Here is a 16,182-nt window from a genome sequence, read left to right as displayed (position 1 = left end):
GATCTCTTACCTACAACAGACAATCCAGCACTTGGTCACAAACAGGTTGCAGTTACACTCAGCCCGAATATTTTACACCGCAATGTTTCGACAGTTCTGTGGTCAATGAAGAGTATTGACCTGCGCATAAAATATAACCACTGCTGCCCTTTTTATCAGGAATGAGGGCAAATCGAAAAATCAGTTATGACTCGTGCCCGATAAACGCGTTTGTGTAGCAACTCGGCCCGTGCAGGTTTCTCCGAGTGCAGCTTCAAGGCCATGATCGCGATCACCGTAGGTTGCAGTTGACCTGCCAGGGCACCTCAGCAGAAAGCCGTACGAGGATACTGCTGGTGCGGTGCTGTCTGAGAGGACCCGCCGAGCCCCCGGTACTGGGCTGCGGGTCCTGGGGCCTGTGAGGTGGGTCTACACGTCCTCATTCCCCATGTACGAATCACAGTTAACTGCAGAGACATGAAAACACAACTGGATATTCCAGTAATCCAGACGGACTAACACATACCTAAAATAACACTGCTTTAAATAACCAAATTAATCTACTTTTCAACACTATCCAGTTCTGTGAGGGCTGTTTTATTGTCCATTTTGTTTTGTTTTTTCTCTCAACGTAACTATGTCTCCATTGTTTTAATTTTAGTTAAAAAAGTACTCTTACTGCGCTCTGCAGTTTACAGTTCTGCATTGCTGTGTTCATGGGGGGAGATCGTCGGCCAACCCATCACTCCAGAACACAGGGACTCTCGACACTGCGTGGAGCGGAGCGCTAGAGTGCGCGTGGTGCCGCGGCGCTCCCAGCTCATTTGCGCCAGGCCAAGAGACACATACTTTCATATACATATACTTCTGTGGTAGCAGGAAAATATGTGTTGGAATGATTTAATTTATGTTAAATACATTTAAAATAATGAGGTAATGCGTCCTGGGCCCAGTTACTGGGGTACTGTCTGTGAGGAGTTTGTATGTTTTTACTGTGTTCACATGGGTTTCCTCCTACAGCCTCAAAACAAACTGGAGAATTAATTGGCTTCTGGGAGAACTGTCCCTGGTGTGTGAGTGTGTGTCTGCCCTGGAATGGACTGCCGTCCTGCCCTATGGTGTACCTGCCCGGCACATGTTGCTTGCCAGGATAGGCTCTGGTGCCCCTGTGACCCTGAGTTTGATAAAGTGGTTAGAAAGTGGATGGATTATAAGTTGTCACTACCAGACTCTCTTTTAAGCAAGACACTGATACAGTGTTCATTCATTTTCCTTCAGTGCTCAGTTTCATTGGGCATGTGAATACATCTGGAGGGCAATGTACATCATAGTTGATATTTTAAAATGCATTATGGTTAACGTAAATCAAGCATGTGTGCAACATAATGAGTCCTAAAGGAGCAGACAAGTGAGAATTGTCTCCTCATTGATCAGAGCAAGACAGAAGCCTGGCGCTGTGTGCTGTAAACATGCTCTCAGGCTGCTGGGAGACACTGCCGTGGGGGAGAGTGACCCTCCCTCGCACTGTTGTCCTGGTACTTCTAATTATTCCCGAGTTGAGGAAGCTGATACCCAAGCTTCTCTTAAGAAACAGCTGGAGGAGATCCTTGGATCAATTAACTACTAACTACCAAAGGGTTCAATGGCATCCTCTCCTTTGTCACCTTTCTTATGGATTATTCCTGCCCTGCTGATTGGACCCTTTTCTTGGTTCCATGCAAAGTCTGATTATCATTAAATGCTAATACTCACAACAGCTTAAACCTAAAAATTCCAACTTTATTATGACATTTCTCATTAAATACATTTAAAATTGTATTTTAAACCACATTTCACTCTCATAAAATATCTAATTTCCTGCATAATATGCCTCTTTCACTTTTTCTTCAGGCATGATACTATACAGTGAACCATTATACTTTTTCTGACCTGATTATTTTAAAATAGTTCATAGCTGTATAACATTCAAATTAGCTGTTCAACTTCAAGTCTCAGACGTTTAAGCTGATCTCTGACTACAATAACACATGCATCCTTAGTTATCAAAATTGAATTTCAAAGTATCAAAAGATAGCTTGTCATTTTAATTATGTTATTTGGGATCTAAAGTCCAAAAAGAAAATATTTTTATAAGGCTGTGAAATTTTCAAACTTAAATCCATTTTCTTTTGGGATACAAGAATTGTATCAATCTGAGTTTCTGGATCTTCATGTTTGGGATGAATCCTCAGATTACCCCGGAGATATGACTTCCAACGCAGCAAAGTCCGCACGGCTCTGCACTTTGAGCACGAGTCTCTTCCCTGTCCCTGGGCCAGGCACTGGGTCACCGTGGTTACGTATCCTGGTCGGAATTCACTTTCACTCAATGCAGCCTGAATACCAGTGTTTCCTGTGCCTGTTGACATCAAGATTGGGTACCACCCAGTCATGGCAGTCGGGCTCTTTGAGCATTTTGTGCATCTATGGAAATATTCAACCTAGCACAGGATTCAACAAGTGACAGCTTGGTAGACATATGGCAAAAAAAGCACTGAAAGTGTGCAGTTCCACATGTGGAAACTGAGCACTAGGGAACTTTCATTCAACCTGTTCTATGCCAACATTCTCTAAAGGCTAACATGACACACCTTACTCCAGGCCACACATCATCACACTGCTGATTCACACTGGCAGACTTCGCAGTTGCTCTAAACTATTAAATAAGATTAGTGAACAGCTAAATAAAACCAGAAGAAGAATTCACAGGATTAGTAAAAATTCATTTTTAACGACAGGCTTTGCTATGGAAGCTTATGAGCACCACAAAAATATTTTTTTGTGTTTATACTAGATAACATTCCATTTAAATAAGCTACTTTTTTATGTTTAAAGAGATACATTTGCATTTAAACTAGATCATGTGATTAAACAAGATAATTTTGCATTTAAACAAGATACTTACAATAAACAAGATAGTGTTCCAAACACATCCCCAGCAAATGGGCTCTCTTCATAAATGTATTACTCTGTTGGCTACGGCTTGTGTACCAACCTTTAATTGTCTTTCATTTTGTTTGGCTTCCCTCTATCTCTTTATAATCACGTCTCGTCTGTGCAAACCAATGCTGTTTCTTCTCCCTTCAAATGACGTTTCCTGCATTTTGCTGTGTAATTTCAAATTCAGCATTTGATGTCAGCATAGGTTAAAACCTTTTGAGTTTTTTTCTTTAAAGATTTAATGATCTACCAAATCATTAGCTGTAAGAGTAAACCAACAGTAAGTATCTTACTGTCAGCGTCCTGTAAATGTCTTCTGTCCAATGTTTAAAGATTAGGCAAAGATTTACAGTATGCACAGCTCATGCTTCTTGATTTTCACATGAATAATAGCACACATTTGTAAAGCCATGTGATTTCTGCTTTTCACAGAAATGGTGAAAAAGACATGTTTAACCCAGGAAAGCTAAATCACAGGGTGTTCTACTCTGTGTAAACGAAAGACAGAACACATGCTCCTTAAGACTAATTAATTTGTTCAAAGAGTAGTGTGACAATATTCTTCTGTTGTTAATAACAGTGCTATGTTGCATGGGACAGTATTACTTCATGTACAGTATATTGCAAGATATTAATACACTAGGCAATATCGTTTATGAAGTAATTATCACTTTATAATGTAATGTTAGCTTGTTTTTACGCAATATTATCTTGTTTAAATGCAAATATCTTTTTTTTCTCCATGGCACTAATAGGCATCTTTATTTTGCTTTTTCAAGTTCAATGGCAGCAGGACAAAATAAAAAAACAACCACTTCAAGGTTAATGTTTGTTAATGTTAATGTTGTTTTAAATTTTTACTTTAAAAGTACGACATCATTCAGAATTTTTCCACTTAAGTCATTTCTCACAGCAGCTCCTGGGTTCACAGCTCGTTCTGGTTATTCAGTAGGCTGAAGGACAAGATAACTTCCATGTCTGAGGATTCGCTTTTGAACTTGCCAGCCAGTTTCAGCTCTGGAACTGCACTTCCTGTGAACACCTCTCCCTCCCACACCCGACTCTTATTGAGCTGGAGGTCTGTCTGCGACTCGCCCACCACGCATATGCTATGTGCCCCGGGGCATCGAACCCGGAACCGGACCCGGCTCAGAGGCTCAAGCATGCCAGCCCTGGGCTCGAACAGCACACAGCCTTTCCTCCAAGCTGAGTAGGTACTAGGGAACGGGGGCCACCTATTTTCTGAGGTACACCTCAAGACATAATCGCACAGGTGGCTGAAGTCCTGGCTGGAGTCTGTCTTAGCATAGAGTCCCAGTTTGTAGATTCCAGCCTCAGGCAAAGAGACGCTCACAGTGACCTTGCAGTCAGTTTGGGTGAATAGGACATGTCTGCTTAGGGGGTGACCAGAGGTCTTGAGGGGTTCCTTCACCAGGACAGCATGGAGCTCCAGGTCCCTGGAGTTATGGAAGGTGATGTTACACTTGCCCTGCTGGGTGTTGATGATGGCTCCAGTGTGGCTGAACTTCGAGATGCCAGCCTGTGCTGTCTTAATGCCAGGGCCACAGGATGTGCTGAGGGCAGGTGGAAACAGCTCATTGAGATTGATCCCAGACCCTGTGCACTTTAGCAGGAAGTTGCCCACATTTTGAAATGGATCCTCTCGCCTGTTAAAATCCCTGACGAAGACAGACAGGCGGTAGTATCCTCGGTATGGGCACAGGACATGGCAGGTCAGCCGGTCCAGCTCAATTTGGGTAGCGAGGCACCTCTTGGCCAGGCAGGTGTCCAGGTCTTTGTGGACGAGCTCACACAGCAACATTAGGGGTTTTGATGTCCGGACTACCAACTCAAAAGATCCGTTCTCCAACATGATAGGCTCAGCCCCATGGGAGCATTCTTTCAAGCCCAAGGCCTGCGCATTTTGCTGGAGCCCCCAGGAGAGAAAGGGGTTCTCTGGAAGCTCTTCAGAAGGCTGGGGCTCTGGACACTCCAGCTGGAAGGAGCACACCCAATGGAAGGTCCCAGCCGTGTTAGCGGGACGAGAAAATATCTTCACGTTGTAGATGCCACATGCCGGAGGGATGAGCTTCAGCTTCATGCCCATTCGGGAGATGGTTAGCAGTCCAAAGGAGCTGCTGACATCCTGGGTGATGACGCCACTCTGCTGGGAGATCTGGTAGGTGAAGTCCAGTGGTCTCCGGCAGCCAAGGGACACTGTAGCCTCTCCGTTCACTGGGGATCAGAAACATCATCAACACTCTAAGAGTCCCCATTTCATCCCAAGTCTTCAACCTGTTCACCCTGAAGAGTGCAGTTTTAAATTTGGTTTCTCCCTATTGTCTTTAATTCTGTAAGAACCAGATCCATTTCTAAAGGCCTTTACAAGCAGCTCCAATCCTTTTTTTCAATGTGTTTCTTTTAAAAACGTAAGCTAATATCTCTAATTGATCAATTTAGAAGCAATCCTGGTTCAGTCTGAACCATAGCATTTAAAAATATGGTTTTCTTCTTTGGAAAAATGCTGCTTGTAGTACTTCATTCCCTGCTATGCTTTTCAGCTGTAGATAATTTTCTAGCATTCATGAAGTAATTTTCTGAACTGATTTGAAGCATTTAATTTAATTATAGTAAATCTAATTATACAGATGACCCTGCTTTTCCATTTGCAGTTGCTGAGAGCACACAAGGTCCTGATGCTGGGTACCTGTGAGCAGGTGGGAGTGCTTGGGATACAGGACGGTCAAGCCCATCCTATAGAACTCGGAAGTCTTGAAGACCCTCCTCTCAAACTCCTCCAGGGGGACAGGGTGGTCCAGGAGCTGCCACTGGGGCTCGTCTGGGCAGTGTGTGTCAATGAAATCCTCTGGGTCAGGCAGGAAGTAGAATTCATCGTACCTGAGCAGCACACATGATGGAGATGGATGATGCATGAGAAGTCACTGCTAAAAACGATAATGTTTTGTTTTCTTCCACAAACATTGTCACACTTCCAGTGAACCACTGTGACGAGAGACAAAGAAAGATGGAGAATTGCTAGCTGGGGAATAGCTCAGTTCTTTCTAGTTTGCAAACATTAAGTAGCTGGCAAAGTTAGTCTTAGCTCCGCTGCCTATCCACACTGTCATGCACTCACCTGGGCATGAAGGTCTTGCTTTCGATGTCTACTGTGCCCGCTCCCCAGCAGGCGTCCAACAGGAACCACTGGCCCCCCAGACGCACGGCATTCCACATGTGGTTGGACTTGGTGTTCTGGTAGCTCTGTCCCACACGGTAACCGATGCCCTTGCCATGACCAGATATCTCCCGGCACTCGATACCCACCTCACTGCCAACACATGAGCACTCTGATCATGTACTGCACTGGACTGCTTGTCTTACATTACTGTCCCTGAGCCAGGTGAGAGAGAGTGTGGAGTCTTCTAGGAAGCACTTCTTTACCCAGTGAGCTCTTGAGTCTGTGAGTCTGGAACAAGCTACCCAGCCATATTGTTAAGGCTAGTCATTTCATCATCATTTCATTGTTTCATCTTGATTTGTTTCAAGAAACATCTGGATGAAATCCTGGGATCAATTACTTACTAACTACCAAATGGGTTAGATCGGTTGACCTCTCATTTGTAACCATGCTTGTGCTTTTATATCTTTATCATAACTGCTACTATAATTTATAGTACCGTAACTACTGTTTGTGCTGCTACTAGTATGATTTCTGATAGTATAAATATTATTGCTACTGAAATCTCATTAATCACTCTTGACGGACCTCTGAAGCTCAGGCAGGCTGGACATAGTCAGTACTGTGATGAAAGGAAAACCAAGCTGCTGCTGCAAGTGGCTCTGGAGGACCAGTAAGTGGGGTTTTTTCTTTGGACCAGCTTTTCCAAACCAATTCCCCAGTATAGTGACTGAAGACACTGTGTTGTAAGAGTGCTGCCCTTTCAATAAGGAATTAAACTGAAGATAATAATATAATAATCCAATTATGCAATTCTGAGCACTTTTCATAAAACACAAAGCATTGTATAATAGCACACATAATGCATATTACAGAAGTAAAGAAAATGTAGAAAACTAGAGCCAATCGACCTAGTAAAACTAAATTACACATTAAAAGCATTAGTGAAATTATAGCTCTTTGAGTGAGTTTTGAAGACAGACACAGAGTCCCTAATTGATTTGGGCAGAAGTTTTTCAAATGTGCTGTTAAAAGAGCTAAGGCTCTATCACCCATTTGGCTTAGCCAGATCTCAAGTCTGATAAGCAGATCTCAGGATAACAGTTTGGCTATACTTAAGATATAAGTATATATGTATATATCAGTATAACACAAGTCGGACGTTATAAACTGAGAGTAGTTTTAGTTAGCACATGGGCCACTGAATGCAGAATGGCTCTCTATGTATATGTAAATAGAGGGGCACTGATACAAAAACAGTGTAACTACAAGCATGAAAGAATCCTATGATATTACACTGTAAAAAAGGATCACATTTTGAAACACAATTCCCCAAACATGGAAGACATTTAGAGATTCTTTGTGACAAAGAATGTTTTATCATTGGAAAGTGTTCCTAGCCTATTAAAAAGAAAACAAAATCCCTTTTGTTTTGAGAAGAACATGTTTCTTGGATGGGCTTGTTCATACAAGAGTTAGGAAATAAAAAAGGATTCAGGCAGAGGTGTCACACACTGAGGTGGGTCTGTATGTGCCACAGACAGGCAGTATCTGTGGCACGGCCGTACCTGCACATCTGGAGACAGATGCTGGAGTAGCCGCAGCACACGCCCTTCCCTGCCTTGATCACATGTTCCGGCGAGCATAGCTTCTCTGACAGGCCCAGGTACCCACTCACATCGTACTCTGCAGGTCAGGGAGAATGAGCATTGAACATAGAGTGACCGGGCATGCTTCAGCATTTTCTCATATGGACACAAGAATAATTACAAATAATAGGAGGTCAATCTACCTCCCTGGCCATTAAGTCATTCATAGTCTATGGTTCATGCTTCAGCTTCCATACTCCCACAACTCTTTGTGCAAAGAAGTGCCTTCTGTTCTTGATTTTAAATGACCTAAATGTTGGTAGCTGGTAATCAGGTTAAATCATCTTGGTAGTGGGACAATGTGAAATATAAATATTAATACTGCAAATGTTTTTACTACTGTCTGAAGTACATGAAGTACTGTCTGATGCACATTATGTACTGTAGTGTTTCCATCTATAAAATCAATACATTACAGTTTATCTACTGTACCACTGTTTGGGATTTAAGCTGATCAATCAAACTAGAAGCAGGTCAGGCTGACCTATGTTATGGCACAACCAGGTCCATACGGCTCGCACCCTCTCCAGGTCACTCACTGCCCCCTGTGTGATTGTCTGGCCGATCTTCTGCACACTGTAAATCCCTTGTGCTCGCAGCTTTGAAAACAGACACAGCTTGAGATAAAAATACAGCTTGATGCTAATTGTTGATTACAAAAATGCTTGGTAATTGGGTATAAAGAATTCTTCACAAAATAACTTGTTTTTACTCACTTTTACCATTTTATCCATCTTGGCCCATTCCAGAAACAATCTGGATTATGGTCCTGGATTGGCTGATAAGGAACTACTGTACAATATGTACTGAAAATTTCATAGGCCTGAGGCTACAGAGACCACTGACTCACCTTCAATCCAGGAATTTTTAACATTTAACATTTACATATCCTCACATTTCCATGAGAACAAGGACTTGATTGATATCTTACCTGTTCATGAATACAAAAATGCAAATTTAGGAAGATGTTATTACAACCAAAACATGACAGATAGTAGCACTTTCAGAGGTAACTGACATCTGTTTTTCATTACTGAGGTGAAAAGGAAACCTATAGAAAGTGATATGTGTCATTGCAGTCAGAGGTTAATACAAGCCAATAGAAGCAGCAATGAAAGTTCAGTAACTTCTGTGCTATAAATCTGTCTGCTTTGAGTTTGTATGTTCTCCTGTGCCTGTCTGTGATTTCTGTGGGTCCTCATGCTGCCCAGGTTAACTGGCATTGCTAAATGATTCCCCATTTGTGTCTATGTGTTTATGCACCCTGTGATGGACAGGATACTCTTCCGACATGTGTCTGCCTCCAGCTGCAGTTATAGAAATTGGAAGGATGAATAGTGTACATTAGAATAGTACCTCATGCTTTGAAGTTTTATGGCATTTTCAAATATTTTGTGCTCAGTGTTATTTTATCTGAGACAGTGGGGATATATGTAATGTGTGAAGTACACATGCAACAGTAACTGACAGATTCTGCAATGCTGGAGCGTACTTGTCCATTCTGAGCTCCAGCTCTCCTACCTCTTTCCCAGTACTGAGAGCATGGGCGTCCACTTTGCGGAAGACCTCTGGACTAGAGAATAGCTCCTTCCTTGACTTCTTCTTCAGGGCTACAGTGCGTGGGATTAGTGCTGCTCTGTCTCTCCCCTGGGCCGGTGAGACCATCTCCCTTCGAGGCCCCTGCATCACTGTGCTCTTCTTCACCACCCTGAAGGTCTGTGCACTCTCTGCAGACAGCTGGCGCTTTGCTGTGGGCCTCCCGAGACTGCTGCTGGCTTCGGACTCATGCCCCAGGGCTGCCCACCTCTCAAACACATTCCTCCTGCACTGGATGCTGCGGGAGGTGGAGGAGGGTGTTCGTCTCTCTTCACCGGCTGAAAGCACCTCGAGCTGCCATTCTTGCTGGAGGACTGTCTCGCCCTCTTTGGTGGTGCCTGTGCCAGATGGGATATGAGCATCCTCAAGGGCATGGGCTCCATCACTGCTGACAGGCTTCTTCAAGTCGCCGGGCTTTGAAGTGCTCTGCGGATTCTTGCTGTCCTGGTGAGTCCTGGGGTAGGCTTCCTCTGTAATCTCTGTGTTGTTGTTGTTGTTGCTGTTGTGTGGATTGAGATGGTGGAAGCTCCTCAGTGGAAGGGATCTCTTTGGATCAGGGATCTCTGCCATCACTCGTAGGCCATTGCCCATTTTTTCCTGTTGAATCACTCTGCAACACTGTGAACAGGGAGAGCAGACTTCATTTTAACAATAACTAGAATGTTATAATCTGCAAGAAATAACCCAGAACTTTTTTATGGTGTTCTTGTCACATGTCCATCTCCAAGGAAATGTGTACATTCTTGGAAAGGAAAATGTTGGTGGACCAGCCCCTTAAGCAGTAAACATGACTTTCCAGTTCTCCAACTTGATGATGAGGTGACATAGCTGTTTTCTTGCAGAGGGACTCAGAAATAATAGTGGAGACCATTTTTCTGAGCTGTGCTCTTGATCTATTTGGATATCCACCTGTCTACTTGGAAGCTTTGCAAAAGCAAAATGCCTCTCATTAATTCCCACCTTCAGGGAGACGGTTTAGAAAGCCTGTGGCCAAGAAAAATGTCTACAAGACTCTTATGTTGCCTGTGCAATCTGTATATTAAACACAACTAAGTGACTGTTTCCTGTTTGAAGAAATCAGATTATGTGTATAGTGTAATATACTGTAGGCAGAGTGAGATGTACAGTATGTATATGCATTGTTTGCATGTATAAAAGTATTGTTTGTTTTAATTTATATATTTTATATTTTCTGTTCAGTGTTGTTTTTTTGTTTTTGTTTTGTATGGTTATGCCAAAGAAACATTTTTTTTTTGATGGATTCATACACATTACACAGATTTTAACACATGATGAGGAAAGTGGAGATTCTTCTCCTTAATAATTCTTTGTATGTCTCATAGTCAGTTTTTTTCTCCATAAAAACATTTTCATATTCTCGGACATGTTGCCAGAACTAACAGCTTAATATATGTATTAAGATAAAATGGCTAAAAATTGGTTTTATTATACTATACTATGGTTATATATTATATCAGTGGTGAATGATCACAATGGGAAAGTAATCCTTCATTAGAATAACTCAGGGAAAAGACTCTTATAAAAAATGGCTTCTAGGTCTGCATGCAAACCTTTTAAGAGACGTACTGTGAAAAGGAATAAAAGATTTAAAGAATACTAATGACGTACAGCCATAAGCATAGTGAAAATATTCCTCCCAAGCCTTCTCTTTGGAGACGGTTCTATCTGGGCATGATGGCTCGGTCCACTCTGCTGGAATGTCCCATACAGGAATAGAACACTGTTATAGTTGTTTTAGGTTATCATTAACCTAAAAGTCAAAGGTTGTTTGACCAAAGAGTGTTGACGTTCATCAAAGCGTGCTTATTGAAAGTCACCACAGACTCAGCTGAAAGTCACCATAACATGCCAAGCAAAAAGCATTTAATCCCAACAGACACTCCAGCATGGCCTGCAGACAGAAGAGTCTGGAGATTCGTAGCTCTGAAGATCTTGTGACTCTCTGCATCAAGACCTGAGGATTAAAGTGTTTGGTGAGAAGTCTCAGTGTTGAAAAATCTAGTTTCATAACACTTGGTCTTTGTTTAAAACAGACAAAAGCACACGCAGGTCACAAATGGTATCTAGGGGTGAATAATGGAACATACTACTACTACACAGAGGTGTTGGTGAAGGCGATACTCTGATTTCTTTTGAAAAACAGTTGAGATCCTGGGATCAATTAACTATCAAGTGAGCTCAATAGACTGAATGGCCTCCTTTTTTTCTGTAACCTTAACTCCTTTTAATTCCAAAATACTGGGTGACTTCAAGGACTTTGGCATTGATAATCCAAACCGAGTGCTTAATCTCACTGTCTTCAATGTCATATAGCCCACTGCGCCGCTCATGTGCCGGATGGGAATAAGGCCGTTGTTTATCGGGCAGGTATATTCTGTTGTAACACAACATCAACATCGGAAGGATGTTTTGCAATTTTGAAAGTAATAAAGTAGAACTACTTCACTAGAGAACTTAAGAACATTTTTCAAGATCTGTATTAATTTATTTTAATTTTGGCATACTTCGACTTTAAGAATGTTGTCTTAGAAAAAACAGCAGTTCCACTCCCTGACATTTCCCAGAACCATCTTTGTTCGTTGTTCCCTCCAGGATAATGACGTTTACATGGGTTGGAATTCTGAGTAGTGTGCTTAATGTGGACACGGTTTTAAAATCCATGGGGGAAATATTTACCATAATAAATAATGGAGATTAATGGGGACGGGGAGGACATAATTTTCCTCTGAGGCTCATGTGCTACACATTTCTCCATAAGAATCACAGTATTTCAAGAGTAATCGGGACCAGGACATGAGAACGCAATTTTACAAAAAGCATACATTTTTGAGTACAGAACACCTATAATGACTGGTTTAGCTGAGCACTTAAATGTAATTTAACCATGTTTAAAACGTTTTAGCAACACTCAGAATTGGAAAAATTGTTAATTGTGAGTGTTTTGAGCAAAGAGCAACATTGCATTCATTTAAACATTAAACTTCAAATGTCAATGATTTTAACACGTTGTATCACATACAGTACAGTACGTGTAGTGCCTGTGAAGCTGAAAGCACAATAAAGTACTTGTACAGTATGAATTATTTTGTAATTTTACTATACTACACCTGCACATCAACTCGCCAACAAGAAACCCGATGGCATGTGCAATTTTGTATTTAGCCAACTGGTTTAAATTAAGCTTTTTAGATATCATTTCATAGATGCAATTAATTTAAATGTGTTTTATAGCGGTTTTGAATTAAGACCTACAAATATGTCAGCTGAACAGCAGAGCTGCTTGGACAGTTTAGGGAAATTGATGTAAGGCAAAGTGCATGTCCAGACCAGAATTACAGTGTAATGTGCAGATCAGTTATGTGATATTTTTAACTTGCATTTTCAGATGTCAATATTTTACAAACCATCCCCTTTTTGTGGAAGATTTCTAACTTCCCATTCCAGACCCTGCCAGGCTAACAATCATCATCTCACAGAAACTCTCAATTTACACATAAACTCTCAATTTATAACTTCTAACTTGATTGGATGGGTCCTAGTCTTAACATGCAGGTCTCAGCAGCTCTGCCTTGCACTTTCACCACTGGATCACCACAGACTATGTTTTGTCCCCCTGCTGTACATTTTGTACACTAATGATTGTAAGAACAAACACACAGTCATCTCAATAGATTTGTTGATGACACAGCCCAGGTAAGCTTATTACAATACCAAGAAAAAAATCATGGGCTCATTCTAAAGGATTTGAATAAATTGTGTGATGAGATCTCTTTGAAGTTACGTGCCTTGAAGAGACAGGAACATTTTAGGAAAAATGTAACATCCTTCCAACCTACTGCAATTAATGGTCAGATTGTAGAAATTGTTAACAATTAATTATAACTGGACTGATAGACACAAATATAAGATGTGACAAATTGTGAGACTGTTTTTAAAAAAGAAAAACAGAGACTCTTTCTTTTTAGGAAGCTCAGCTATTTCAAGGTAGACATAACTATTTTAACACTTTTCTATAAGTTATTTATTGAAAGTGTTAACATCCAGGCTCACTTGTTGGTTTGGAAACATCAGTATTGTTAATTGTACTAGGCTTGGAAATTAGTGAACATTAGTATGTAAATAATTAAGTCATGGTAACAGAAGAATGGATGGCTAGTTTTTACTTTCTAATACTTGACTATTGTTAATAGATGATCCTTTTGTACTTTTCATTGAGTAATGTTTTTGAATGGAAACTTTTACTGAATAACTTATTTTTGGAAGTAACAATACTTTTACTCCGGTAACATATTTGAGTACCTCTTACACCTCAGAGCAACAGGCTTTTTGTCTGAAGTCACCCACACTAAGAATGAAAAACAATGGGTCTCAGCAATCAAGCAGGGTGCTTGGTCCTTTGTTTCTTACACAATTGCACTGAAGTCAGAAAAGGCCCTCCCTGTCCTGCCCTGTCCTGCACTAGGCCTTAGACAGACAGGAGGGCACTAGCAGGTTAAATAAGAATGAGGTTGCTGCAGATTGAATTGCTCACAGACATTATAGATGTTTCTCTAAGGCCGTGACATAGTAAACCTGGGCTCTGTGAGTACCCCTCACAACCGTCTTCATCTCAGTGCAATCAATATCAAAAACTCTGAGACCATCTTGAGGTTTTCTTAGTGCCATCCTGAGATTTGAAATAACAAGAACTCTGGAGGAACAAGGAGCTCTCTCTGTCTCTAAGGCACAGCTGAAGGCTGTACCTTACCTCTGACGACCACAGGAGAAACAGTCCTTGAATGCCAAAGTATACTGCATTCAGGAAGAAATGCAGGAGAAAGCGAGGAATGGACACGGGTGAGAGCCCACTGGACTTCCCTCTTGCACCTCTCTATGGGAGAGAGGAAGAGAGGCAAAGCACAAGCTGCTTTGGAAAGCAGATTGAAACACAATTGATCTGATCTTTTGCTGACACAAAGGCATGTACAGTTTGTTAAGTTTCATGCTACATTACATCTTCCAGAGGAAATACAGCTTGAGCAGGCTGGCAAATTGCAGGAACACTCACATTGTGATCTGACCATTTGCAACTGATCTGTAGAGCTGTCTGGCTTATAAATGCTCTAGTTTTCTTAATGTTTCTGTGGAGCTATAAATGGAAGGGAATAAAGCTATAAATGCCTTGCAGTGGAAAAAAGGTCAATCTGAAGAGCCCTCCAGCCCTGTTAGTGATGTTTTCTCTGATGCTATCAGCTTTCTGCAGTGTTCTATTGTTTATAAAATACATTTTACAGTAGATGGCAAAAACATGCATTTACACAAACCCATTAATTAAAAAGCATTGCTTTTTTTTTTAAGACTGAAGTCTTTAAGGGTTGAAGTCGTTGGAAATAATACTTGAAGTTGGGGAGTCTTAAATGCAGAAACTAATTGACTGATTTCAGAGTGCACTATGCAAACAGTATGTAAAATAATTAAAGGCATCACTTAGCTCACTCAACCTAAACTTTCAGAAGTGATTTTTGTTCCACTGGTTATTAAACAGGAATTAATATTAATTATATCTATACTGAAATCCCATGAAAAAATCATTTATGCAGTATTACATTTTTAAATATTCTAAAAGACAGTACACCGGTATAATTTTTCTCTTTTCCTTTCATTTCTGACGAACCTTTAATTATGATTTATTATTTAACCACTGTTATTGCAGCAGACACAAGTTTTCACAGACATATACAGTATCTCAATTTATAAATATCTTGCAATATTTTCACGAACTTCCAATGGAAGTAAACAAGGCTGGAGTCCAGATGATAGCACATGCCACATGTTGACTGAGGTTGGCGTTGGAAAAACCGTAGTGGGTGAGATCCCCACGCTCAGACCTGCCAACCCTGCCATGGGCTCTTCCAAACACAAGGAATAGCAACAGCATCTCTCTAACCGTTTACTCTACTGTGTGGTTATGCAACACTTTCAGCACCAAAACCAATGAGACTAATAAGACTAATAAGGAATAAGAAGTTGTATCTGGCCGTTCTTTACAGAAAATGCATTTCTTCAAAATTATGACTAATTATGGCTCATTATACAGTATATTATAATATGCAGAAAATCTATGTGTTTGTTTGAATGTACTGTTTATAACCCTGGTATGCAGGATTATAAATAATGTGGAATGAACAAAGAGACAGGTCCTTACCCTGTGAGGTCAGTCTGTCTGTCTATGTCAATGTCTTGCGTTCACTCTCCATAACACGACAGTTTGTTTGTCTCCTCAACCCTGGGACTCTTTTATACCCAGATCTGGGAGCCTGGGGTTTACCCAGCTCTCACACTGATGGGATGACAGCCCTAAAAATACTACAAAGCAGCTGATAAGAGCCAATGGTGAAAGTTTCCAAAGCTCTGGAAAGGAGAGGGAGTTAGAGAATGGCTGAGCTGGGGGAAGGAGGGGGCTGAGGGCCCAGCCAACTGTGCCTCACTGGGGAGAAGGTGTGAGATTGTAAGCAGGTCAGAGGTGCTGCAGGTTCACGCTGTCCCCATACTCATGTGTGCAGAGTTACTCACAGACACACATTCGATGGGTGTAGAAGAGATACACAGTGAGTATAGCAGAGATTTAGGCCTCACCATATTTGCACTGTGATTTACTTCTGTTAAGACAATACCTTGTTTTTCCACAATAAATGTTTATGATGGTACAAGTAGAGGTTCATTCCATGCTGAAAAACTGGAACAATAACACAATGTTCTGGCTGTGGAGGATTCTATAGATGTGTCTTTTGCATGCTGACA

General features: G+C 41.2%; 1 protein-coding gene across 2 annotated transcripts; it reads right to left on the bottom strand.

Annotated features, from left to right (window-relative positions):
* Window positions 1-1,737: 1,737 nt before the first annotated feature.
* ky (kyphoscoliosis peptidase) lies at window positions 1,738-15,675 on the bottom strand. 2 transcript variants are annotated; one of them, XM_069179579.1, is made up of 8 exons: window positions 15,587-15,668; window positions 11,011-11,356; window positions 9,307-9,999; window positions 8,270-8,384; window positions 7,705-7,822; window positions 6,095-6,286; window positions 5,666-5,856; window positions 1,738-5,193 (listed from the first exon to the last, which is right to left on the bottom strand). In XM_069179579.1, exons 2-8 carry the CDS (start codon window positions 11,020-11,022, stop codon window positions 3,884-3,886), a joined length of 2,631 nt encoding a protein of 876 aa, XP_069035680.1. In that variant the 5' UTR covers window positions 11,023-11,356; window positions 15,587-15,668; the 3' UTR covers window positions 1,738-3,883. The 2 variants fall into 2 exon arrangements, with proteins under 2 accessions (XP_069035680.1, XP_069038989.1); XM_069182888.1 differs by lacking the exon at window positions 11,011-11,356 and having other exon boundaries at window positions 15,587-15,675.
* Window positions 15,676-16,182: the final 507 nt, after the last annotated feature.

Source organism: Lepisosteus oculatus, chromosome 1 (assembly GCF_040954835.1).
Source record: "Lepisosteus oculatus isolate fLepOcu1 chromosome 1, fLepOcu1.hap2, whole genome shotgun sequence".
Taxonomy (NCBI): Eukaryota; Metazoa; Chordata; class Actinopteri; order Semionotiformes; family Lepisosteidae; genus Lepisosteus; species Lepisosteus oculatus.
Note: the sequence above shows the minus strand (reverse complement) of the source record. Positions and strands in the feature narration are given on the sequence as shown.

What these genes read in the sequence shown, in the direction of transcription:
- ky (XM_069179579.1), bottom strand. An exon ending in CTGGTTGTGCCATAACATAG is followed by an intron (nt 7,823 to 8,269) that starts GTCAGCCTGACC and finishes CCTGACCTGCAG; the next exon opens with AGTACGATGTGAGTGGGTAC. An exon ending in GCACTCCCACCTGCTCACAG is followed by an intron (nt 5,194 to 5,665) that starts GTACCCAGCATC and finishes TCTGATCCCCAG; the next exon opens with TGAACGGAGAGGCTACAGTG.